This window comes from Macaca nemestrina, chromosome 1 (assembly GCF_043159975.1).
Source record: "Macaca nemestrina isolate mMacNem1 chromosome 1, mMacNem.hap1, whole genome shotgun sequence".
In the NCBI taxonomy this organism is placed as follows: Eukaryota; Metazoa; Chordata; class Mammalia; order Primates; family Cercopithecidae; genus Macaca; species Macaca nemestrina.
This window is the reverse complement of record NC_092125.1, coordinates 195,953,189-195,977,302: the sequence shown is the minus strand read 5'-3', so window position 1 is coordinate 195,977,302 and position 24,114 is coordinate 195,953,189. Positions and strand designations below refer to the sequence as shown.

The following is a 24,114-nucleotide window of genomic DNA, read 5'->3' as shown; positions in this document are numbered from 1 at the left end:
GGAGGACCCCAGAGGCCATGAGAAGGAACATGCTGTGCTGTGCCGGGATGGCCTTCCTATGCAACGCTGCTTCCCTTGGGGGTAATCAGGTACTGCATGTAATAGCAGGGCCTCTGGCAGGGCCTGGTGGCTCACACCTGTCATCCCAGCACTTTGGGAGGCTGAGGCAGGCAGATCACCTGAGGTCAGGAGTTGCAAGACCAGCCTGGCCAACATGGTGAAACTCCATCTCTACAAAAATACAAAAATTAGCCAGGCATCATGGCGGGTGCCTGTAATCCTAGCTACTTGGGAGACTGAGGCAGGAGAATCACTTGAATCTGGGAGGGGGAGGTTGCAGTGAACCGAGATTGCACCATTGCACTCCAGCCTGGGCAACAGAGTAAGACTCTGTCTCAAAAAAAAAAAAAAAAAAAAATAGCAGGGTCTCCCAGCAGTGTGAAACATGGCATACTATCTATCCTTCCTCCCCTCCCTGGGTGAAGAACAGTTCTCCACAGGTTCCTTATGCAAAAAGTTCTTGGGGCTGATGGTCCTTCTCAAGGCAACCTGGCCTCAATCAGGTCTGAATGCTTAAACACAACCTACCTGCTGGATAGCATTTCGGTACAGGTAATCAACCATCATCCAGAGCTCTTTGGGGATTTCCATGGGGCTCTCCAACTGGCTGCCATCATCTCCAGTCCGTATTGGCATCAGAGTCTGGAAAACAATCAAGATCATGACAGAACTTCTGCCAGGCTGGCTCCAGGAAAATGCATGGCATGGGAATGGCAAACCCACGGAAAAAGGAAAACATTTCACTGCCCCTAACCACACATTCCACAGACAGAAATGAAATCAGGTGGTATGATCAAGGAACAAAAGGTAATTTTTGAGAATCAGGAGAGGGTTGTGACAAGCAGTTTCAATGAATCAGGTGAAATATGCACCATCTTTTTAGGAAAAAAATCATTCCTATAGCATTTCACTATAGAACCAGAGAGAAGATGTAGTCTGGTGAGGAAACAGCACAGACTTGGAAGTCCAAAAATCTGAGTTCAAGGCCCGGGACCACTGTTTTGATTTTTATTTTTTATTTTTATTTTTTTGAGATGGAGTCTCACTCTGTCGCCCAGGCTAGAGTGCAATGGCACGATCTCGGCTCACTGCAACCTCCACCTCCCAGGTTCAAGCGATTCTCCTGTCTCAGCCTCCCTAGTAGCTGGGATTACAGGTATGTGCCATCACGCCTTGGCTAATTTTTTGTATTTTAGTAGAGACGGGGTTTCACCATGTTGCTCAGGCTGGTCTCGAACTCCTGAGCTCAAGCAATCCACCTGCCTCAGCCTCCCAAAGTGTTAGGATTACAGGCGTGAGCCACCACGCCCGGTCTGATTTTTTTTTAATTGATTTATTTATTTTTTTAATTTTGAGATGGGGTCTTGCTATGTTGCCCAGGCTGGTCTTGAACACCTGGACTCAAGTGATCTACCCATCTCAGCCTCCCAAAGTGCTAAGATTACAGGCGTGAGCCACCGTACCCAGCCTCCAGGTCCACTGTTTTTATTTATTTATTTATTTCAGACAGAGTCTTGCTCTGTCGCCCAGGCTCAGTGCAGTAGTGCGATCTTGGCTCGCTGCAACCTCCGCCTCCCGAGTTCAAGCGATTCTCCTGCCTCAGCCTCCCAAGCAGCTGGGAATACAGGCACCCGCCACCACGCCCAGCTAATTTTTTTTATTTTTAGTAGAGATGGGGTTTCACCATCTTGGCCAGGCTGGTCTCGAATTCCTGACCTCGTGATCCACCTGCCTCGGCCTCCCAAAGTTCTGGGATTACAGGCGTGAGCCACTCTGCCCAGCCTCCAGGTCCACTGTTAACTCACCATATGACCTGTGACAAATCACTCTCCTTGATTGGGCCCGTTTTCATCTACATGATGAAGAAGAGGGAATTCAAGACTCCCTAAATTTAAAAATGCATTGGAAAAAAAGCATACATATTACCATAGATATGCTCCAAATTAGTTCCCTTGTATTAGAATTGTCTCCATAGGAACCTTTTAGATCGCAGCAAATTTAGTTTAGGATGATAACCTACCAATGATGATTTAAAAGAAACAAAAGAATAATATCATTGACAATGGAACTTTCATTATTTTGGAGTTCATGGCTGAGTTTGTCTTCTTTTTTTTTCAGAGATAGGGTCTTGCGCTATCGCTCAGGTACTGCAGTCTTGAACTCCCAGTCTCCCTCCCACCTCGGCTTTCCAAGTAGCTAGGACTACAAGTGCACACCCCCGTACCCAGCTCATTTCTTAATTGTTTTGTAGAGATGGAGTCTCATTATGTTGCGCAGGCTGGTCTCAAAGTCCTGGCCTAAAACATTTCTCCTGCCTTGGCCTTCCAAAGTGCTAGGATTACAGTTGTGAGTCACTATGTCCAACCCATGGCTGAGTTTCTCTAATGTGCTGCTACAGACTGAATATGTATGTTCCTCTCAAATACATACGTTGAAACCTAATCCCTCGGGTGATGGTACTAGGAGGTAGGGCCTTTGGGAGATGGATAGAGCATAAGGGCTCTGCCCTGATGAATGGGATTAGTGCCCCTAAACAATACACCTCAGAGACCTCCCTCACCTCTTCTGCCATGTAAGAACACAGTGAGAAGATGGCCCTCTATGAACCAGGAGGTAGGCCCTCACCAGACACCAAATCTGGCAGTGCCTTGATCTTGGACTTCCCAGTCTCCAGAACTGTGAGAAATAAATTTCTGTTGTTGATAAACCACCCAGTCTATGGTATACTGTTATAGCAGCCCAAATAAAGACACGTACTATAAGTGAAATACTGAAAAACATGGCCACAGTATTTTGCAGCTTTTCTTTCCTATCAAGAAGTGGAGTTAGGAAGGGCATGGTGGCTTATGCCTGTAATCCCAACACTTGGAGAGGCCAAGGTAGGTGGATCAGCTGAGGTCAGGAGTTTGAGACCAGCCTGGCCAACATGGCGAAACCTCGTCTCTACTAAAAATATAAAAAAATTAGCTGGGCATGGTGGTGCACACTTGTAGTCCCAGGTACTGAGAGGCTGAGGCACGAGAATCGCTTGCAACCCAGGTGGCAGAGGTTGCACTAAGCAACCTTCCAGCTACTGGGGAGGCTGAGGCATGAGAATCACTGCAACGCAGGCGGCAGAGGTTGCAGCGAGCCGAGATCGCTCCACTGCACTCCAGCCTGGGTGACAGAGTAAGACTCTGTCTCAGAAAAAAAATAAAAATAAAAATAAGGGCCGGGCACAGTGGCTCACGCCTGTAATCCCAACACTTTGGGAAGCCAGGGCGGGTGGATAATCTGAGGTCAGGAGTTTGAGACCAGCCTGGCCAACATGGTGAAACCCCGTCACTACAGAAAATACAAAAATTAGCCGGGTATGGTGGCGGGTACCTGTAATCCCAGCTACTTGGGAGGCTGAGGCAGGAGAATCATTTGAACCCGGGAGGCAGAGGTTGCAGTAAGCCACGATCATGCCACTGCACTCCAGCCTGGGTGAGAAAGTGAGACTCCAACTCACAAAACAAAACAAAACAAGCCAGGCGTGGTGGCTCACACCTGCAATCCCAACACTTTGGAAAGCTGAGGAGGGCAGATCACTTGAGATCAGGAGTTCAAGACCAGCCTGGCCAACATGGTGAAACTCCGTCTTTATTAAAAATACAAAAATTGGCTGGGTGCAGTGGCTCACGCCTGTAATCCTAGCACTTTGGGAGGCTGAGGCGGGCGGATCACCTGAGGTCAGGAGTTCAAGACCAGCCTGGCCAACATGGTGAAATCCCGTCTCTACTAAAATACAAAAATTAACTGGGCATGATGGTGGGTGCCTGTAATCTCAACTACTCGGGAGGCTGAGATGGGAGAATTGATTGAACCCGGGAGACGGTGGTTGCAGTGAGCCAAGATGTGCCACTGCATTCCAACCTGGACAACAGAGAGAGACTCCATCTCAAAAAAAAAAAAAAAGAAAAAAGAAAAAAAAAGTCAGGCGCGGCAGCTCATGCCTGTAATCCCAGCACTTTGGGAGGCTGAGGCAGGTGGATCATCACCTGAGGTCGGGAGTTCAAGATCAGTGTGACCAACATGGAGAAACCCCATCTCTACTAAAAACACACAAAAAATTAGCCAGGCATGGTGGGACATGCCTGTAGTCCCAGCTACTCGGGAGGCTGAGGCAGGAGAATCACTTGAACCCGGGAGGCAGAGGTTATGATGAGCCAAGATCACGTCATTGCACTCCAGCCTGGGCAACAAGAGTGAAACTCCGTCTCAAAAAAAAAAGTGGAGTCTTTCTCCACTCGTAGAATCTCTAGTCTGGCTTCACAACTTGCTCTACCAATAAAACATGGCAGAAGTGGCCTTGTATGCATTTTGGAGCCTATGCTACAAAAGGCCTTACAGTTCTTCTCTCATGTTCTTGCTACTGCCTACAGAAGCCTGAGCTAGCCTTCTGAATGATAAGCCCATGTGGTGAGTGAAACCCAGAGAAAAGCTAACACCAAGACATGTGAGAGAGGCCATCTGGAGCCCTCCGGCCATCACAGCTGCCATCTGATTATAACCACACAAATGGGGCTAGGTGAGACCAGCAGAAGACCCATATTGGAAACCCACAGAATCATGAGAAGCAATAACTCGGTGTTAAAAACTACTAAAATTTCAGGATGGCTTGTAGCACAGCAATATACAGCTGATACACTAAGCAAGCTCTAGGAGGCTGAAGAATGTCTAAGTCCCTAGGAAGGTAGGCATAGGAATATCTTGTTGTTTTTTTTTTTTTGAGACGGAGTCTCGCTCTGTGGCCCAGGCTGGAGTGCAGTGGCCGGATCTCAGCTCACTGCAAGCTCCACCTCCCGGGTTCACGCCATTCTCCTGCCTCAGCCTCCCGAGTAGCTGGGACTACAGGCGCCCGCCACCTCGCCCAGCTAGTTTTTTGTATTTTTTAGTAGAGACGGGGTTTCACCGGGTTAGCCAGGATGGTCTCCATCTCCTGACCTCGTGATCCACCCGTCTCGGCCTCCCAAAGTGCTGGGATTACAGGCTTGAGCCACCGCGCCCGGCAGGAATATCTTGTTTGACTGGCTTGGCTGCTACAAAGTTCTAGATGTTTCTTTGTGGCATATTACTCACCAGCTCACTAATAGTTTCAAGTGGTAGGTCCAAGATTGGCTCTCTCATGTAACACAGTGTATGAATGGGAGACCCGAAACAGCTGGGCAGGTAATTCCCAGACACAGATAAAAAGTAATCCTTTCCCCTGTCCAAGTGCAAAACCAGAATGTCCTCAATTTTGTCTTCACCCGAGTTGAGCTTTGTAGCTGTCGTCTTATTTACGAAGAGCTCCAGTTCAATCTCAATGTCAGAATCTGCAGAGAAATTTTAAAAATAATGTTGACTGAGGGGAGGCCAAGAGGAAAGGGGAAAGAAAATAGGAGGGAAGCGGGTAAGCCATAAAGAGTTAGGAAAAGGAAAGAAAAGGTATCAGCCAACCAACAAGCATCTAAATGTGCTTAGCATGCAGGAGACATAAGAACAAAGAGTTTATAGTCCAACTGGGAATATGAAAACAACAAACAAAAACATTTGAATAGACAAATGCTATAAAATTCAAGTACTAAGGAGCATAGCTCAAGCTAGAAATACTAACAGAATAAGAAGACATGGATCAAAGAGCCTTCCCTGAGCCAGGTAAGATGAAGATGCCTGATTCAGTAGAAGTGTAATGCAATTATCAGCCTATGAATTGTCCACAAAACACCCTTCATTGTTCCATCACATAGTACCATGCAGAGTGCGAAGGAGAAGTCAGGAAAAATGTGGATGGTACGTTCCAGAGCCAGATATAATTTCTGGATCAACTTCCCCATTATCAAGAGCAGATAATTGGGAGTTGATTATAGCAAGATAGCAAAATGGTTCCTTTAACAGCAGCACCTGATTTACAGCAATCTTATGTTTTCTCTTTCTGTGAAATTATGGAACATATAAATGACTGAGAATGCTTTTGAAACTGAACTCATGCTCCCCACTATTTTCTATTTTATTTATGAATGGGTTCATCTATAGGGCTTTTTAAAAAGCCTCAAGCAGAGAATAAAACACTCAAGCAAAAAGCTCATTTTAGGAAAATGAGCAAATATAGAGTAAGGCATTCCCCAAACCAGATACCAAGAAGCTAGGAACAGAGGGCTTACCAGGCAGGAGGAAGCCTCTGCTGGGGTTGGCATTCAGCCACTGCTTACAGTAAGACTCTTCATCAGGCTTGTTGATGAATTCAAAATGACAGGGTACTTGTCCATTATGAATTGTAAAGGATTCTACTTTCAATTGCATGTACTTCACATTCTGAAAACAGAACTGGGAAGAAGCCCGAGGCCAGTAAAAACCAGTGCCCTTTCCTCGGCAACCTGCCCAGCCACCCCAACTGGGCAATCCTTACCATGGAAAGAAAATGAAGGACCATCTCTTTTAAATGTTTCTGCTTTAAGTATTTACCTGGGAGGTCACAGTTCCCACTAAAGACTAGTTATCTGTGTTTAACCCAAAATCCAAAAATTCCATTTGTTTTTGTATGTCTATTTCCTGAAGAAAGTCAAAGTTTATATCTTCTATATGCAAAAACCATTTACAAAATACCCTTCACAAATTCCACTTCTACACATGAAGATCAAGCCCATCCTTCCAAGTAGCTGGACAACTAGGGCATTAAAAATGCCATCTGCGGCTGCCACAGTGGCTCAGGCCCATAATCCCAGCACTTTGGAAGGCCAAGATGGGCAGATCACTTGAGCTCAGGAGTTCAAGACCAGCCTGGCCAACATGGTAAAACCCCATCTCTACTAAAAATGCAAAAATTAGCTAGGCATGGTGGCACAGCCTGTAATCTCAGCTACTGGGAGGCGGAGGCAGGAGAATTGCTTGAACCTAGGAGGTGGAGGTTGCAGTGAGCCGAGATCATGCCATTCCACTCCAGCCTGGGTGACAGAGTGAGACTCTGCTTAAAACAAACAGACCAAACAAAAAAACGCCCTCACCTTAAACCCCGGTTTAACTTTGTAGAATGTCAAGTTTAATTGATCTTCCATGTGGCTCTTCCACAAAAAACCTTCAGACCTTATTCAACCTCCTATATTACCTATTCCTTTTCTATACTGTCTTCCCTCCCATCAACTCATGGGTATCCAAACTCAATTTAATCTCAAAGCAAAGCATCAGTAAGAAGAAAACTCCATTGCAAGAATACACAATAGTTATTCTAAAACCAAAACACATTTTGAACCGTATTCTGGTTTAGAAGAGCAGGACATGATGACCTAAGCCAACAACCTCTCTCTTCTCAGCTAACACCATCAGCCTCACTTTATTTAGAAGCAGTCTATGAAAAGACCACAGTCCAAGAGTGCTATAGGTGCCTCCTAGAACTCGGAGCTCCAACAGATGAGGAGATTTAAGCTCTAGGAATAGAAGAGCCCAACACTTTTTTTTTTTTTTTTTTTTTTTGAGACGGAGTCTAGCTCTGTTGCCCAGGCTGGAGTGCAATGGCCGGATCTCAGCTCACTGCAAGCCCCGCCTCCCGGGTTCACGCCATTCTCCTGCCTCAGCCTCCCGAGTAGCTGGGAGTACAGGCGCCCGCCACCTCGCCTGGCTAATTTTTTTTGTATTTTAGTAGAGACGGGGTTTCACCGTGTTAGCCAGGATGGTCTCGATCTCCTGAACTCGTGATCGGCCCGTCTCGGCCTCCCAAAGTGCTGGGATTACAGGCTTGAGCCACCGCGCCCGGCCTTTTTTTTTTTTTTTGAGATGGAGTCTCACTCTGTTGCCCAGGCTGGAGTGCAGTGGCACAATCTCGGCTCACTGCAAGCTCCACCTCCCGGGTTCACGTCATTCTCCTGCCTCAGCCTCCCGAGTAGTTGGGATTACAGGCGCCCGCCACCACGCCTGGCTAATTTTTGGTATTTTTTAGCAGAGACGGGGTTTCACCATGTTAGCCAAGATGGTCTCAATCTCCTGACCTCGTGATCTGCCCACTTCGGCCTCCCAAAGTGCTGGGATTACAGGAGTGAGCCACCACACCCGGCCAGAGCCCAGTGCTAATATTCTTAACATGTCCTTCCTACCTCTCGCTTGGACAGGGACACAGAAGGAATGTTGGCATTTTCCATCTTATCCAGGGAGCGAACAATTTCCTCCAGAGTCTTCCGGTAAAGCTCATCATTTACGACCCTCACCTGAAAGGGAAACATCAGAGACTGAGTACCTTGGCTTCTGCCCATTTCCTCTTTCTCAGTATAGAGGGCATTCACAGCACTGGGAAATAGCAGTTGATAGCAACACAGAAAACAAAGGCTATAGATTTAATTAATTAATGAACTCCATTAACAATTGACTTAGAAGGATCTACCAGAGGCAAAGCTTGTGGTACAGGCATCTGCTTCCTGGTTACCAGAAAAAAGACGTGGAAGTGAAAGCATGGTTAGCAGTTAGTTCTGCCAGGTCTTAGGCCCAGGGCAGAAAAATGTTTGCCCAGTACCTAGCCCTCTTTTGCTTGCTGCCACCAACAGGCCAGCAGTGAGAACCTTTTCTAGGGCTTTGATTTAAAGCAGTGTTTCTTAAGCTTTGTTTGTTTGTTTGTTTTTGCAACAAGGTCTTGCTGTCACCCAAGCTGGAATGCAGTAGAGTGATCTTGGCTCACTGCAACCTCCGCCTTCTGGGTTCAAGTGATCCTCCTACCTCAGCCCCCAAGTAGCTGGGACCACAGACACAAGCCATCATGCTCAGCTAATTTTTTTATTTTTTGTAGAGATGAGGGGTTTTGCCATGTTGCCCAGGCTGGTCTTAAACTCCTGAGCTCAAGCAATCCACCCACTTCAACCTCCCAAAGTGCTGCTATTACAGGTGTGAGTCATTGTAATGATAATAAAGTATCACTGTAAATAGATAATAAATAAATGAGAAGGCCGGTGTGGTGGCTCATGCCTGTAATCCCAGCACTTGGGGGGCCAAGGCAGAAGGATCACCTGAGCCCATGAGTCACTTGAGACCAGTCTGGGCAAGATAGCAAGATGCTGTCTCTTAAAAAAAAAAAAGGCCCAGCGCAGTGGCTCAGGCCTGTAATCCCAGCACTTTGGGAGGCCGAAGTGGGCAGATCATGAAGTCAGGAGACAGAGACCATCCTGGCTAACATGGTGAAACCCCATCTCTACCAAAAATACAAAAACTTAGCCGGGCATGGTGGCAGGCTCCTGTAGTCCCAGCTACTCGGGAGGCTGAGGCAAGAGAATGGCGTGAACCTGGGAGGCGGAGCTTGCAGTGAGCTGAGATGGTGCCACTGCACTCCAGCCTGGGCAACAGAGCGAGACTCTGTCTCAAAAAAAAAAAAAAAAAAAATTAGCCAGGTAAGGTGACACACACATACAGGCATGCCTGTAATCCTACCTACTCAGGAGGCTGATGTATGTGGGAGGATTGCTTAAGCCCAGCAGATCGAGGCTGCAGTTCACTGTGACTGTGCCACTGCATCACTGCACTCCAGCCTGGGTGACAGAACAAGACAGTGTCTTTAAAAAAAAAAAAAAAAAAAAAAGGCCGGGCGCAGTGGCTCACACCTGTAATCCCAGCACTTTGGGAGGCTGAGGTGGGTGGATCACGAGGTCAGGAGATAGAGATCATCCTGGCTAAGACGGTGAAACCCCATATCTACTAAAAATACAAAAAATTAGCTGGGCGTGGTGGCAGGCACCTGCAGTCCCAGCTACTCGGGAGGCTGAGGCAGGAGAATGGCGTGAACCTGGGAGGCAGAGCTTGCAGTGAGCCAAGATCGCGCGACTGCACTCCAGCCTGGGCGACAGAGCAAGACTCCATCTCAAAAACAAAAAACAAATGGGCCGGGCGTGGTGGCTCATGCCTATAATCACAGCACTTTGGGAGGCCGAGTCAGGTGGATCACAAGGTCAGGAAATCGAACACCATCTCTACTAAAAATACAAAAAAATAGCCAGACATGGTGCAATGTGCCTGTCATCCCAGCTACTTGGGAGGCTGGGGCAAGAGAATCACTTGAACCTGGGAGGAGGAGATTGCAGTGAGCCAAAATCGCGCCACTGCACTCCAGCCTGGGCGACAGAGCAAGACTCCATCTCAAAAAAAATAAAAAATAAAAAAATAAAAAGGAAAGGAAGAAAAAGATGTCGACCTCATAGGTAATCAGGGAAATGTAATCTAACATAATAAAATATCTGCTTATTGGGTTGGCAAAAATTTTGAAGATTGATAAAACCCAATATTGGCAAGGGTATGGGAAAATAAACTCATACATGGTTGGCAGAAGTATAAAGTGGTAAAACTGTTGTGAGGATAATTTAGCAAGATCTAATAAATTTAAAATACATTTTTTATCTAAACCGCTAATTTCATCTCTAATAATTTCATTCTATAGAAATACACTGATACACAAAGACACATGTGAACGGTGGTCACAACAGCACTGTGTATAATAGCAAAATTTGGAAATAACTTTATGACCATCAATACATACATTATGGCTCATCCATACTATGGAATACTTTGAAACCTTAAAAATAATGAGAAGGACGCTCTACCTTCACTGTCATGGAAAGATCTCCTAAGATATATTCAGTTAGGGGAAAAAAGATGTCCTCAGAGCAAAATGTATAATATGATCTCTTTTACAAAAAAGGAAAAATATCCTCAATGTTGTATACAGAATACTGACACACCCATTTATAAACATGTAGAGAAAGGTCTGCAAAAAGACAGTTCAAAAATGCAAAAGGGAACTTCCATGTATGAGGAAAACTACAGAGGCATACTAAAACAAACTTGGTTAAGTTGTTAATAACGGTTTTAAATTGTCCTAAAAAGGGCTTCCTCCCATTCAAAAGGAGAGGAAGAAACCAGAAAGACAAGAAATGGTCTTAGTTGTGAAAGCCAATTCCCTCCAGAACGATTACAACAGATACCAGCTGCCACCTACCCCGATGTTAAACACTGAGCTGACAGGCTTGTGGTCACTGGTCTTCAGGGCCATGTGGCTCTGGTAACTCAGCTGAGTGATGTTCTTCCCTTTCCAGAGGATCCGGTCACACCAGGCGGGAGCACGGCACTTCTCACTGAAATGCAAAGTCCACACTGGAAGTACTCACAGAAACAGCAGTGCCCACTGCCTGGCAAGTGCCCTGGCTTAGGCGGGGAGTGATGAATCAGGGCCTTCATGACCACATGGCTGAGTCATCTGAGGCAGCAAGAGCAATTCAGGCCCATCAAGGGATAACATGTATCCTATGAGTATCATCCAAAATAACTATGAAAGCTCAAAGCCAAAACAGAGTTCAGACTGATTCTCTGATCTTTATCCTCCTATGAGAATCAGGAGGGAATAAAAAAACCAATCTGACAGTAAGCACTCTACTGTCTTTTTTATTTATTTATTTATTTTTAATTTTTCTTTTATAGAGATGGAGTCTTGCTCTGTCGCCCAGGCTGGAGTGCAGTGGCACGTCCTTGGCTCACTGCAACCTCTGCCTCCCAGGTTCAAGCAATTCTCCTACCTCAGCCTCCCAAGTAGCTGGGACTTCAGGTGTCCTCCGCCACAGCTGGCTAATTTTTTGTATTTTAGTAGAGGTGGGGTTTCGCCATGTTGCCCAGGCTGGTCTCGAACTCCTGAGCTCAGGCAATCTGCCTACCTCGGGCTCCCAAAGTGCTGGGATTACAGGCGTGAGCCACTGCACCCAGCCTATGGTCTTTAAAAGATCCTGGTTAAGGCCAGACGCAGTGGCTCACGCCTGTAATCCCAGCACGTTGGGAGGCCAACGCGGGGGGATCACGAGGTCAGGAGGTCATGAGGTCAAGAGATTGAGACCATCCTGGCCAACATGGTGAAACCCTGTCTCTACTAAAAATACAAAAATTAGCTGGGTGTGGTGGTGTGTGCCTGTAGTCCCAGCTACTCGGGAGGCTAAGGCAGGAGAATCGCTTGAACCCAGGAGGCGGAGGTTGCAGTGAGCCGAGATTGTGCCACTGCACTCCAGCCTGGCGACAGAGCAAGACTCCATCTCAAAAAAAAAAAAAAAAAAAAAGATGCTTTTTAAGCTAGTTAAGAGAACAGGCTCGAATTCCCACTGCCTGGGTTCAAATCCTACTTGTACCCCTTGTCTGCTTGGGGGCCTCTTTAAGTTTTCTATGCTTCAGTTTCCAATCTCATAAAATGAGGTTAATAAATCATACCTACTTCAACAGGTTCTTGAGGATTAAATGAGAAAATAAGTACATCAAATAGTACATGGCACATGGTAAGCACTAATAAAAAATATTAACGGCTGACTTTGGGAGGCTTGAGGTCAGGAGTTCAAGACCAGCTTGGCCAACATAGTGAAACCCCGTCTCTACAAAAATACAAAAATTAGCCGGGCCTGGTGGCACATGCCTGTAATCCCAGCTACTTGGGAGGATGAGGCAGGAGAATCGCTTGAACTCGGGAGGCAGGGGTTGCAATGGGCCAAGATCCAGCCATTGTACCCTAGCCTGGGTGACAGAGGAGACTCCATCTCAAAACAAACAAACAAAAATATTAACTACTGTGTAATGTCCAAGTACCAGCTAAGTTAGTTGGAGTCATCTCATCCTAGGCATAGCTGAAAAGTAAATCAGTATTAAAAATTATTATGAAACAAAAGGCTAAGGCAGTCACAAAGTTAATACATGGGAAAGAAGGCTGCTTCATGAGCAGATACTGAGAGAAAATCTTTGACCAGAGTACAAAACATGGGGAAAAAGTCACAGGAAGCGTTTATTCTTCCTTAGGTCCAAAAGGGCAAGTGCTTCCCAGAATTTCTGGGTTTCCATTTGCTCAACCCTTTGAAGCAACCTCTGACCTACCTGGTATCCCAGTCGTCAGAGCCCGTATCATACTTGTAAGTAGGCTGGAATGTGAGCTCACCCTCTGTGAAGCCTTCAAAGACAGTCTTTGCGGCCACTTGAATTTTCAGCTATACACAAGGATGGAAGAAAAAACAAATCTCAGAATAAAAAGGTCAAACTCTGAATTAGTGGAGAAAAGGAAATCAATCGGGAATTCAAACTCTAACCCAAAGGAAAAAGCACCAAAAGAAAGTTATTCTGTAAGTTTTTTTTTTTTTTTTTTTTTTTTTTGAGACAGAGTCTTGCTCTGTCGCCCAGGCTGGAGTGCAGTGGCCGGATCTCGGCTCATTGCAAACTCCACCTCCTGGGTTCACACCATTCTCCTGCCTCAGCCTCTCGAGTAGCTGGGACTACAGGCACCCGCCACCACGCCCGGCTAGTTTTTTTTTTTGTATTTTTTAGTAGAGACGAGGTTTCACCATGTTAGCCAAGATGGTCTTGATCTCCTGACCTCGTGATCTGCCCGTCTCAGCCTCCCAAAGTGCTGGGATTACAGGCGTGAGCCACCGCGCCCGGCCTTCTATAAGATCTTAAGTTAGCTAACTCCTAGGAAGTGAACAAGCTGAACACTCCTTTGCCTGTATATGGTTTTTATTTTTTATTTTTTACGTTTTTAATGTTTTTAATTTTTATTTATTTATTTATTTATTTATTTATTTATTTTGAGACAGAGTCTCGCTCTGTGACCTAGGCTGGAGTGCAATGGCGCGATCTCAGCTCACCGCAACCTCCGCCTCCCAGGTTAAAGTGATTCTCCTGCCTCAGGCTCCTGAGTAGCTGGGATTACAGGCATACGCCACCATGCCCAGCTAACTTTTGTATTTTTAGTAGAGACAGGGTTTCACCATGTTGGCCAGACTGGTCTCGAACTCCTGACATGATCCGCCTACCTCGGCCTCCCAAAGTGCTGGGATTACAGGCATGAGCCACTGTGCCCGGCCTAATCTTTTTTATTTTGTAGAGTCTCACTCTGTCACCCAGGTTGGAGTGCCATGGTGTGACCATAGCTCACTACAGCCTCCATCTCCTGAGTTCAGGCAATCCTCCTGCCTTAGCCTCCCAAGTAGCTGGGACTGCAGCTGTGCACCACCACACAGCTATATTTAAAAATTTTTTAGAGACAGGGTCTCACTATGTTGCCTAGCCTGGTCGCAAACTCTTGGCCTCAAGTGATCCTCCCACCATGGCCTCTCAAAGTATTGGAATTGCACGTGCAAGCCATTGTGTCTAGCTAAGGCTCTTTCATAAGAGCATAGCTACACCCAAAGGGCCTAAGTATCATCTTACTGAGATATCTTTAAGATGATTAGGTACCACTTAACAAACTAATAGTTTTTCTCTTCCAGGTATCAAACACTTCATCTGTATAGCACAGTTGCTGCAAATATACACAAAGATAGAACCGCATTGTCAAATTAGTTATGTGAACTGGGGGAAGCTCTGTGCCTTGGTTTCTCCATTTGTAAATTTTGGATTTATAATAGAATCTACCTCATAGGGTCTTTAGAAAGATTCACTGTCAACTTAAACAGTGCCTGACACATTAGGAAAACAGCTAGCATCCTTCCTATTAATTTTAGGAGCGTCTTCCAGATCACACTCTCAGCAAGATCAAAACCACAGGTGCTCTTCTCTCTTCCCTGGAGCACCACACTTGGCACTGCATGGACTGGTGAAGAACTGTCAGCTCTACCATTGCACACGATCAGCTATTTAGTAGATACTACTTGCCAAATTCCTGAAAAAAACTATTTAAAAAGCAACAGAAAATAGTAAAAATGTAGGTATGAATGTAAACTGATGCTTACGTATAGACCTTAAAACCATGTAGTAGGCAGATAACACACAAAATGGGTACTATTACTTCAGGAAAGACCAGAAAAGAAGGCAAGTAGAGATAGGTATCAAACTACAAGGGAAATTAGAATGCCTCATACCAGAACACAGAGGAGATAAACAGACAAAGACATAACTAAGTTGAGATTCTTTTTCTTTAATTAATCTGCACTGGGGAAAGTAAGATAATAGAGGCCAGGCACGGTGGCTCACGCCTGTAATCCCAGCACTTTGGGAGGCCGAGGTGGGTGGATCATGAGGTCAGGAGTTCGAGACCAGCCTGGCCAGCATGGTGAAACCCCGTCTCTACTAAAAATATAAAAAGTTAGCCAGGCATACTGGCACGCGCCTATAGTCCCAACTACTTGGGAGGCTGAGGCAGGAGAATTCCTTGAACCCAACAGGCAGAGGTTGCAACAAGCTGAGGTCACGACACTGCACTACAGCCTGGGTGCCAGAGCGAGACTCTGTCTCAAAAAAAAAAAAAAAAAAAAAAAGATAATAGAAAGATTTAGATTAATGACAATACCAAGGTTACTAAAAGGGAGGATACAGAACAACAACAACAAAAAAGGACTTTAACATTCTGAACAACATGACCACCTGAACAGGTCTGAAATCTACTGAGAGAAGTAGCCAGAAAAAAGTCACAGAGAAAGAGATTCTCTTGTACTGTGAAACAGCGAGTGCTCTGAGAAGGAAATGCTACGTCAAGCAATGATGGAGAACAGCAGGTTACAGAACTGATTCCTACAGGAAGTGAGGAAAGCCATTTAGGAAGAGCTGTCACACACTGGAGAAGTCTGGTGAGGAGAAGCACAGAGGAGAAGAAGGCTCATTCTAAAAACAATTATTACATCATCTTAAATATACCAAGTCCTTTCTTTACAGAAGCTTGGTACTCTTTTAGCCTTAACTTCAGACCTCTTGAATAAATGAATGAGAAGATGAGACAGAGAACACGCTCTTGCTCCCAAAGGAGACAAGGTGCTTCAGGAGAGAGCCAATGGGAGACAATTATGGAAGAGGGAAATGCAGATGAAATGAAGAAATGACTGGACAACATCAGGAACTCAGGGAAACCTCCCAAGCCAAAGAAGAAGAGGCTGGGAGTCTGGAAGCCAGGCTTTTCTATGCCCTCACGGTAGAGGACAGCCGCTGGAAGGGGGCACAGGTGGCCATCTGTACCTGATCATATGCATACAGGGTTTGAAAGTCCTTCTCTTCGATGAGCTTTTTCACTTTTTCCACATCCAGCTCTTCTATCCTGTAGTTGAGGTCCCCCAGCCACAAGATCACGCTGTGAGGACAGAGCACAAAGGTAACAGGGTTTAGGAGGAACTTTAACCTGACCTACCCAGAGTGCTTCTGACAGAAGGCCCCTGAGGCTCAGCCTCTTGGGAGGTGGGTGGGAAAATGGCTCAACTGTTTGGGAAATTTTTTTCTCTTGCCATCCCATTTAATATTATAATGTGATGCTTGCTCAATTATCTTGGTCCAAGTTCATTTTAAACAGCCTTGTGTTCTCCTTAATTATTTTATTCTTGTAGGTTGGAAAGACAGTCTAATAAGATCTAAAAGATAGTAATTTACCCCATTCCTGGGAAGAGGACAAAAACATCAAGAATCGAGAGTCATGCCAATCACCCAGAGACCCCAACTCAGATGATGCCACGATGCCACCTCTGCCTCTGTGTATACTGCAGTCCACAAAACACACTCTCAGCCTTTGTTTCTAGAGCAGAGTTCCTCTGAAACAAAGTTCAAACTTTATAGTGGAGCCTGGATTTAACCACCGGTATATCATCGGTTGGCTCTTTCCGCACTGCTGAGTGGAGTGTAGAAGGTGTTTTATTCCTTCTGCTACTTTGGGAAAAAGCTAACTGAAGCCTCTCTGATGATACTGTACATCTCATTAAGTCTAATACTGCTGTATCTGAAGCCAACAACCACGTCATTAGAGAATATGCACAGCAGTACACGCACACCAAAATTAATGCATCCACAAACTAAAAGCAGACAAACTGACACATAAGCTGTGACCTCACAAACTAGGATGCTGCAGGTTCACCAGAATGGAAGAGCTCGGCTGCAAGACACTTCCTGCTAGGCTCCCTGGAGAAGAAAAACCATCCTGTCAGCTTCCAGAACACCAAAAAGCTCCAGACAGTTCCACCTCAGCAGGCAGGACAAGAGGCGTAACTCTGTTTGCTCCTTGGCAGATATCATGGCCCCGGTGGCTTCTTCCTCTTCATAAAAGAAGTAGCAAAGCTTCGACTGTTATCGTAAAGTCTAAAATTCTAAGTCTTTGACTTTAGACAAATAGGAAGTTTTTTTTTTTTTTTTTTTTTTTTTTTTTTTTGAGACAGAGTCTCGCTCTGTCGCCCGGGCTGGAGTGCAGTGGCCGGATCTCAGCTCACTGCAAGCTCCGCCTCCCGGGTTCACGCCATTCTCCTGCCTCAGCCTCCCGAGTAGCTGGGACTACAGGCGCCCACCACCGCGCCCGGCTAATTTTTTGTATTTTTTAGTAGAGACGGGGTTTCACCGTGTTAACCAGGATGGTCTCGATCTCCTGACCTCGTGATCCGCCCGTCTCGGCCTCCCAAAGTGCTGGGATTACAGGCTTGAGCCACCGCGCCCGGCCAGACAAATAGGAAGTTTTAGAGATAAATGAGATAAAGTAAAGAGAAGAAACAAAAATTAGCACAAGATGCTCTCAGCAGCTGCAACTATAGCTTTGTAAAGTTGGATTAAGAGGAAAAAAAGACCAAGTGGAGGCAAACAAATGTAGTCCAACTCTCAATTATACATGCTCTGGAAAAAAAAGATATATAAAATCCTAAAACATACTTCTAAAAACTGGGTTTGAGATGCTCATTCTTTGGTTGTTTTCTTCATAATGTTGGATGTAGGCAGACCCAAATTAAAACAAATCTTAAAAAAAAAGAAAAGAAAAAAAAAAGAAATCTTAACCAGAACTCAGACGACAATATAGCTGTCAACTGCTGTTTTGTCATATTCCCTGCTCAAAATAAACTTTTCTCTCTCCTTTCCTTTCTTTTTTCTTTTTTCCTCTCCTTGTCTTTCCCCTTCCCTTCCCTTTCTCTTATCTTCCTGCCTCAGCTTCTTGAGTAGCTGGGATTACAGGCATGCAGCATCACACCCAGCTAATTTTTTAATTTTTTTCAGAGACAGGTTCTTACTATGTTGCCCAGGCTAGCTAGTCTTCAACCCCTGGACTCAAGTGATCCCCCCACCTCAGCCACCTAAATTGCTGGGATAACAGGCATGAACTACCACATCCAGCCTCACTTTCTTCTTATTTCTGGCTGCTATATACTATAGCAGCCAGGGACTCTCACACATGTTGATAAAATTAAATACTGAAAAAATAAATGGCCGGGCGTGGTGGCTCATGCCTGTAATCCCAGCACTTTGGGAGGCCGAGGTGGGCAGATCACGAGGTCAGGAGTTCAAGATCAGCCTGGCCAACATGGTGAAACCCCACTCTCTACTCAAAATACAAAAATTAGCCGGGCGTGGTGGCACGTACCTGTAGTCTCAGCTACTCAGGAGGTTGAGGCAGGAGAATTGCTTGAACTGGGAGGTGGGGATTGCAATGAGGCAAAGATCGCGCCACTGCACTCCAGCCTGGGAGACAGAGCGAGACTCCATCTCAAAAACAAATATATAAATAAATAAACCTTATACTTTCCCAAGAACACATGATACTTGAGAAATACTGTAGAGTGTGCTTGCTTCGGCAGCACATATACTAAAATTGAACTGATACAGAGAAGATTAGCATAGTCCCTGAGCAAGGATGACATGCAAATAAAAATTTAAAAATAAAATAAGAAGGCCGGGCACAGTGGCTCACGCCTGTAATCCCAGCACTCTGGGAGGCCAAGGTGGGCAGATCATGAGGTCAGGAGATCGAGACCATCCTGGCTAACACAGTGAAACCCCGTCTCTACTAAAAATACAAAAAATTGGCCGGGCGTGGTGGCTCAAGCCTGCAATCCCAGCACTTTGGGAGGCCGAGACGGGTGGATCACGAGGTCAGGAGATTAAGACCATCCTGGCTAACCCGGTGAAACCCCGTCTCTACTAAAAAATACAAAAAACTAGCCAGGCATGGTGGCGGGCGCCTGTAGTCCCAGCTACTCGGGAAGCTGAGGCAGGAGAATGGCGTAAACCCGGGAGGCGAAGCTTGCAGTGAGCTGAGATCCGACCACTGCACTCCAGCCTGGGCGACAGAGCAAGACTCCATCTCAAAAAAAAAAAAAAATACAAAAAATTAGCAGGCGCCTGTAGTCCCAGCTACTCGGGAGGCTGAGGCAGGAGAATAGCGTGAACTCAGGAGGCGGAGCTTGCAGTGTGCCAAGATCGCACCACTGCACTCCAGCACTCCAGCCTGGGCAACACAGCGAGACTCCATCTCAAAAAAAAAAAAAAAAAAAAAAGTAAGAAAAGAGAAAGACTCTAGAGATCTGCCAGATGGCAAGTTAGGAAACTAAATGTTTTCAAGAGATATAATCCATGTATAACCAAGAGGTGGCAGCTACCACCATTGCGTCAATAGGAAACCACCACCAGGCATCTCCCCATGAAAAGACAGAGCCCACAACTCTATGTACTCATGGTGAACCACATAGGGTGGAAGCTCAGACTCACTCATGCTTGCTGATGGTGAGAGGGGGACGGCTTGGGTCAAGCTGACAAAACTGCATTCGAGAACAAATGTCCTTATAGTCCTGGTTCCTCCTCTCATACTCTTCAATGTGGGCTGCCAAGTGAGAATTCACAACGCAGATGCTGGTGTTGTGGAACTGGAACCTGATCGCCACGCCTCCCTTGTTGCCCTGTGGAAAGGATCCCCAAAGAAATCCAATTCAAACTTAATTGTGTCAGTCATTTAAACCTACAGACTTTCTGGTTGGGCGCAGTGGCTCATGCCTGCAATCCCAGCACTTTGGGAGACTGAGGCGGGTGGATCATGAGGTCAGGAGTTCAAGACCAGCCTGGCCAAGATGGTGAAACCCCATCTCTACTAAAAATACAAAAATTAGCCTGGTGTGGTGACAGGCACCTGTCATCCCAGCTACTCGGGAGGCTGAGGCAGAGAACTGGTTGAACCTGGGAGGCAGAGGTTGCAGTGAGCTGAGATGGCGCCACTGCACTCCAGCCTGGGTAACAGAGTGAAACTCTATCTCACAAACAAACAAACAAACAAATCCCTACAGACTTTCAAAATGTTTTATCTTAATCTTTATAATAATCCTGTGGGATTACCTATATTGTACAGATTAAAAAAAAAAAAAAAAGGCAGAATGACTAGCCAGTCAGCGGCAAAGCTGAATCCACAACCCAGCTCTCTCGATCTCCTGCCCTCACTTGATCCACCCACCTTGGCCTCTCAAAGTGCTGGTATTACAGGTGTAAGCCACCGCGCCTGGCCCCAAAATCTAGCTCCCTTAATCCAGTATTCTTTTCACTAAATCACAGGCAAACCATAGGTGCCCTTTGCCACACAAAGCTAAGTTCTCACAGAAGAACCTAAAAACAGAACTTTAATGGCCTCAATAAGAAAAGGAAATTGCAAACCTACTATCAGCATTCTTTGTTCTTCTGAATGACCCAGCATAGTTTCTGCAAGATACTTCATGGGTGAAATGGGAGGATCAACTGGAGGCTCTAGTGTTGGTGAATATGAGGACAGGCGCAGGCAGTCCACTAAAATACAGTTTCTAAATAGTTTGCTCGACTGAGCCCTGCTTGAGGGTATGATTCATCTTGGAATATTGGCACCTTCCAACTGGGACACGTGTAGTGACTGTGTCATCAGAAGTGGTCAATACCTCAGGCGCTAAGGCCCTCAATGTGCCAAACATACCAACCAAGGACTCACCATCCTCCCCATGATTCCTGTCCCCACAGTCTCAGCTTCCACTTCTGAGACATAAGCTGCATGCTCCTGTTTGACATATAACAGCAGCATAATCCCAACCAATCGGATAAGCTTCACCTGGAAAAGAGAGACATGGCATTAAATAGAAACTGCAAACAGGAATAAATACCCCAAAGGAAACATGGTCTGGAAGCTGGCTGAGGGTATTAATGTGCCTCCTTCTCCACACTAGAACACAGGTAATCATCTGTTCAACTCACCAAGCATGCTATGTGCTAACCTACGAGTGCCAAGACCCTGCGTCTTTCCCACCCAGTGGCACCCCTTCTGGAAGATCTGGAAATGAAAATTGTGGGATAATTAAGACTGGCTTAAGATAAAGGTCATGGAAAAGGTGAAAAATGATCTTGGGATTTCCCTGCATAGCCACATAAAATTAAGAAGTCCCTGACTCCTCTTTTACCTTTGCATATTTGGCATCTGGATGAAGACCCTCTGACACAGCTTTGAACCACTCTTCCTCCTTTGGGGTATCGTGAAAGAAAAAAGCTTCCTTACTCAGATCGAGCTCCTGGAACCTATTTTGAGAAGCAACCAGTTAGATAGTAAAGAAAACTAATGTGCAAATGACACATTCTCAGATTGGTTGAGGTGCATAAGCCGTAGCTTTCTAGCTAAACTTCAGGACCCTCAGGAGGAAAAAATAAACAAACACTTAGAGCCAAAGAACTAAATGCCAAGGAACTTTCCAGGTGCTTTTGCAAACAAAAACCCATTTCTTTTTCATGACCAGCTTATGAAGTAGTTCGAAGTGTCCCTATTTTACCTGTAACCCCTAGTTCACACAGGCACCAAGTGGCAAACTGGAATTCAAACTTTGGTCTATATAAATTACGAATTCTAGTTCTTTTCAATATACCATACAAGCTCTGCTGCCCCTTCCCACCAGTAATGCCCAGTATAGTGATGAGAAGATAAAAAAAAATAAAAAATAAAATACAAAAAAAAAAAGACTAACTGATGGGACTTTCTTCAGCTAACCTTCCTTCCCTGGCAAAAGATAGTTTTGCTTTGTAACCAAAAAGGTATTGAATGTCCAAGCAATAAAGTTCAGTTCAGGATGCACTGAGTTCAGGATGCAATTCAGGATTTTAACAGAAGATTACATTAAAAATTAAATATTAGCATTCAAATGCCAAGCACTCCACTTTAAGAGTGGCAGACGCTTGCTTGCCATGAGGAAGAACATCAAACAGGGAAGCAGCTGTTATCAGGCACCTGTTCGTTTTTCAAATCCTTCACCTGCTGAGAAGACCCATCCTTCAACCACAGCTCTGTGTGCTTGAAGATGAAGAGGACTAGAAGAGAAGCACTCACCCTACGCAATAGACATCTGGGGCCTGGACACCATCGCTCAGCCAGGGCCGGAGGCATTCTTTGGGGGACTGCCCATTTACATTGTATGTTCCCACAAAAAACCTGTCACCAAAGAGAAATAATTAGTGACTCCGAATCACTATGGAGATAACAGGAGAAAGCATTTCATGCTGATTTATGCTGGTTTCAGTCTCTGCGGACTGGCATTTTAAGACAAAAGAAATATCATTTCTAACCTAGACCAGGACTGCAGCACCAAGGGGTGACTTGTGGTCTGTCATGGTATCTGTTGCTTTTGTGATAACAACTTCAAACAGTACAGGCCTACTCTGAACCTTCCTACTTCCTTTAAACAGCCATTACCCAGCCATTATCTGCCTAATTATTTGCCTTGTATATACTACTGAAATGAAAAAATGAAAAGTGCTTTGGTAATTACTTTTGGCAAGACAGCAACTCCAGTATTCAAAAAACTACTTCACCATAATTGACAGTTTATATCCCTAGAAACAATGTTATTTTATCTTATAGTCCCAATGCAATCATTTTGAAAGATCTAGCAGAATCTCACAACCTTTATTCATTTAGCTTTTAGTAATCTTGCCTAAAAAGATTACCAAACACCAGCTAACTTCATTTTACTAATTTCATTTTAAATGACTTTCTTCAAAGGCCCAGAATAACCAAGGAAGTATAAAACCTTGGAGGGATACATAAGAATCAGGAGGCCAGGTGTGGTGGCTCACACTTATAATCTCAACATTTTGGGAGGCCAAGGCGGGAGGATCGCCCGAGCCCAGGAGCTTGAGACCTGTGCGGGCAACATAGTGAGACCCTGTCTCTACAAAAATTAAAAAATTAGCTAGGTGTGGTGGTGCACATGTGTATTACCAGCTACTCCAGCAGCTGAGGTGGAAGGGTTACTTGGGCCCAGGAGGCTGAGGCTGCAGTGGGCTGCAGTGAGCTGTGATGGCACCACTGCATTCCAGCCTGGGCAACTAGGTGAGACCTTGTCTCAAAAAGATAAAACATAAAAAACAAATAAATAAAAGAATCAGGATGGTGCTCCTTCTTCTGTACCCATTTGCATTTGTCTCTGCAAATATTTCTGTAACTATCTGCAAGTCGTGTCACTCCCACTATACCACACCTACCACAGTGCCCACCTAGAAAGGGCACAGAATAAATGCCTGTTAATGAAGAGTGAATGGAATCACTCATTTCAAAAATGAGGGGAGAGATTCTATAGAAGAGTATGCCTCCAAATCCAGGTATAGGGGGAAGTGACCAAATTCCAGAAAGTCAAATGATCATTCTGCTCTGAAAACATCCTAGAACCCAGTTAGCTTACCTGAAGTTCTGGATATAGGTGTAATCCTCTTCTTTTTGTACTAGATGTGATTTCACAATTGTATCTCGCAGTCCAAACTTCTGCATGGATAAAATATGAGCCTTGTCTGACACCGTGATAGTGGAGGAGCGAACCATGCCAGTAATTTCGGACTTGGATTTATTCTGTCTGGAAAAGCAAAATATTTTTTTCATATGTGGATGAGTCCCTATTGCAAAATGAATGAATACAAAGCTAAAAGTTCCCATATACAAGCATCTAAGTCACAGAAGACTAAAGGAGGCCAAAGTAAAATTTATTTACTAAAACAACACTATTTCTTTGTGGAATTAAGTAAATTTATATTTTGTTGATTGTATAATATATTGGTCTGGAGATTTTCCTGATAATAGAGTCACAGAATCTCAGACCAGAGGGGCATCTTAAAGATAATCTAATTCCCTCAGTTCTAAATGAGAAAAATGAAACCCAGTGTCATTAATGCCTCACCCACATGAATGGTGGCAGAGTATGGGATTCGAACACGTAATTGACAGGTCGGGTGTGGTGACTCATGCCTGTAATCCCAGCACTTTGGGAGGCCAAGGCAGGTAGATCACTTGAAGCCAGGAGTTCGAGACCAGCCTGGCCAACATGGCAAAATCCCATTGCTACCAAAAATACAAAAATG

The 24,114-nt window shown here is 45.1% G+C and overlaps 1 protein-coding gene and 1 non-coding gene across 2 annotated transcripts in view; one reads left to right on the top strand and one right to left on the bottom strand.

The window, feature by feature from the left end:
* Positions 1 to 24,114, bottom strand: part of LOC105495220 (inositol polyphosphate-5-phosphatase B) — an 84,279-nt gene that overhangs the window by 6,000 nt on the left and 54,165 nt on the right. The window contains 12 exon segments of the mRNA XM_071095892.1: positions 589 to 702; positions 5,164 to 5,399; positions 6,228 to 6,390; positions 8,151 to 8,261; positions 11,027 to 11,162; positions 12,928 to 13,037; positions 15,994 to 16,105; positions 19,483 to 19,670; positions 20,717 to 20,833; positions 21,180 to 21,294; positions 22,094 to 22,195; positions 23,445 to 23,612. Of these exon segments, the coding sequence (XP_070951993.1) occupies positions 589 to 702; positions 5,164 to 5,399; positions 6,228 to 6,390; positions 8,151 to 8,261; positions 11,027 to 11,162; positions 12,928 to 13,037; positions 15,994 to 16,105; positions 19,483 to 19,670; positions 20,717 to 20,833; positions 21,180 to 21,294; positions 22,094 to 22,195; positions 23,445 to 23,612 (1,672 nt within the window).
* LOC139360501 (U6 spliceosomal RNA) lies at positions 18,557 to 18,660 on the top strand. Its single transcript, XR_011617898.1, has one exon. It is a non-coding gene; the product is annotated as a U6 spliceosomal RNA (small nuclear RNA).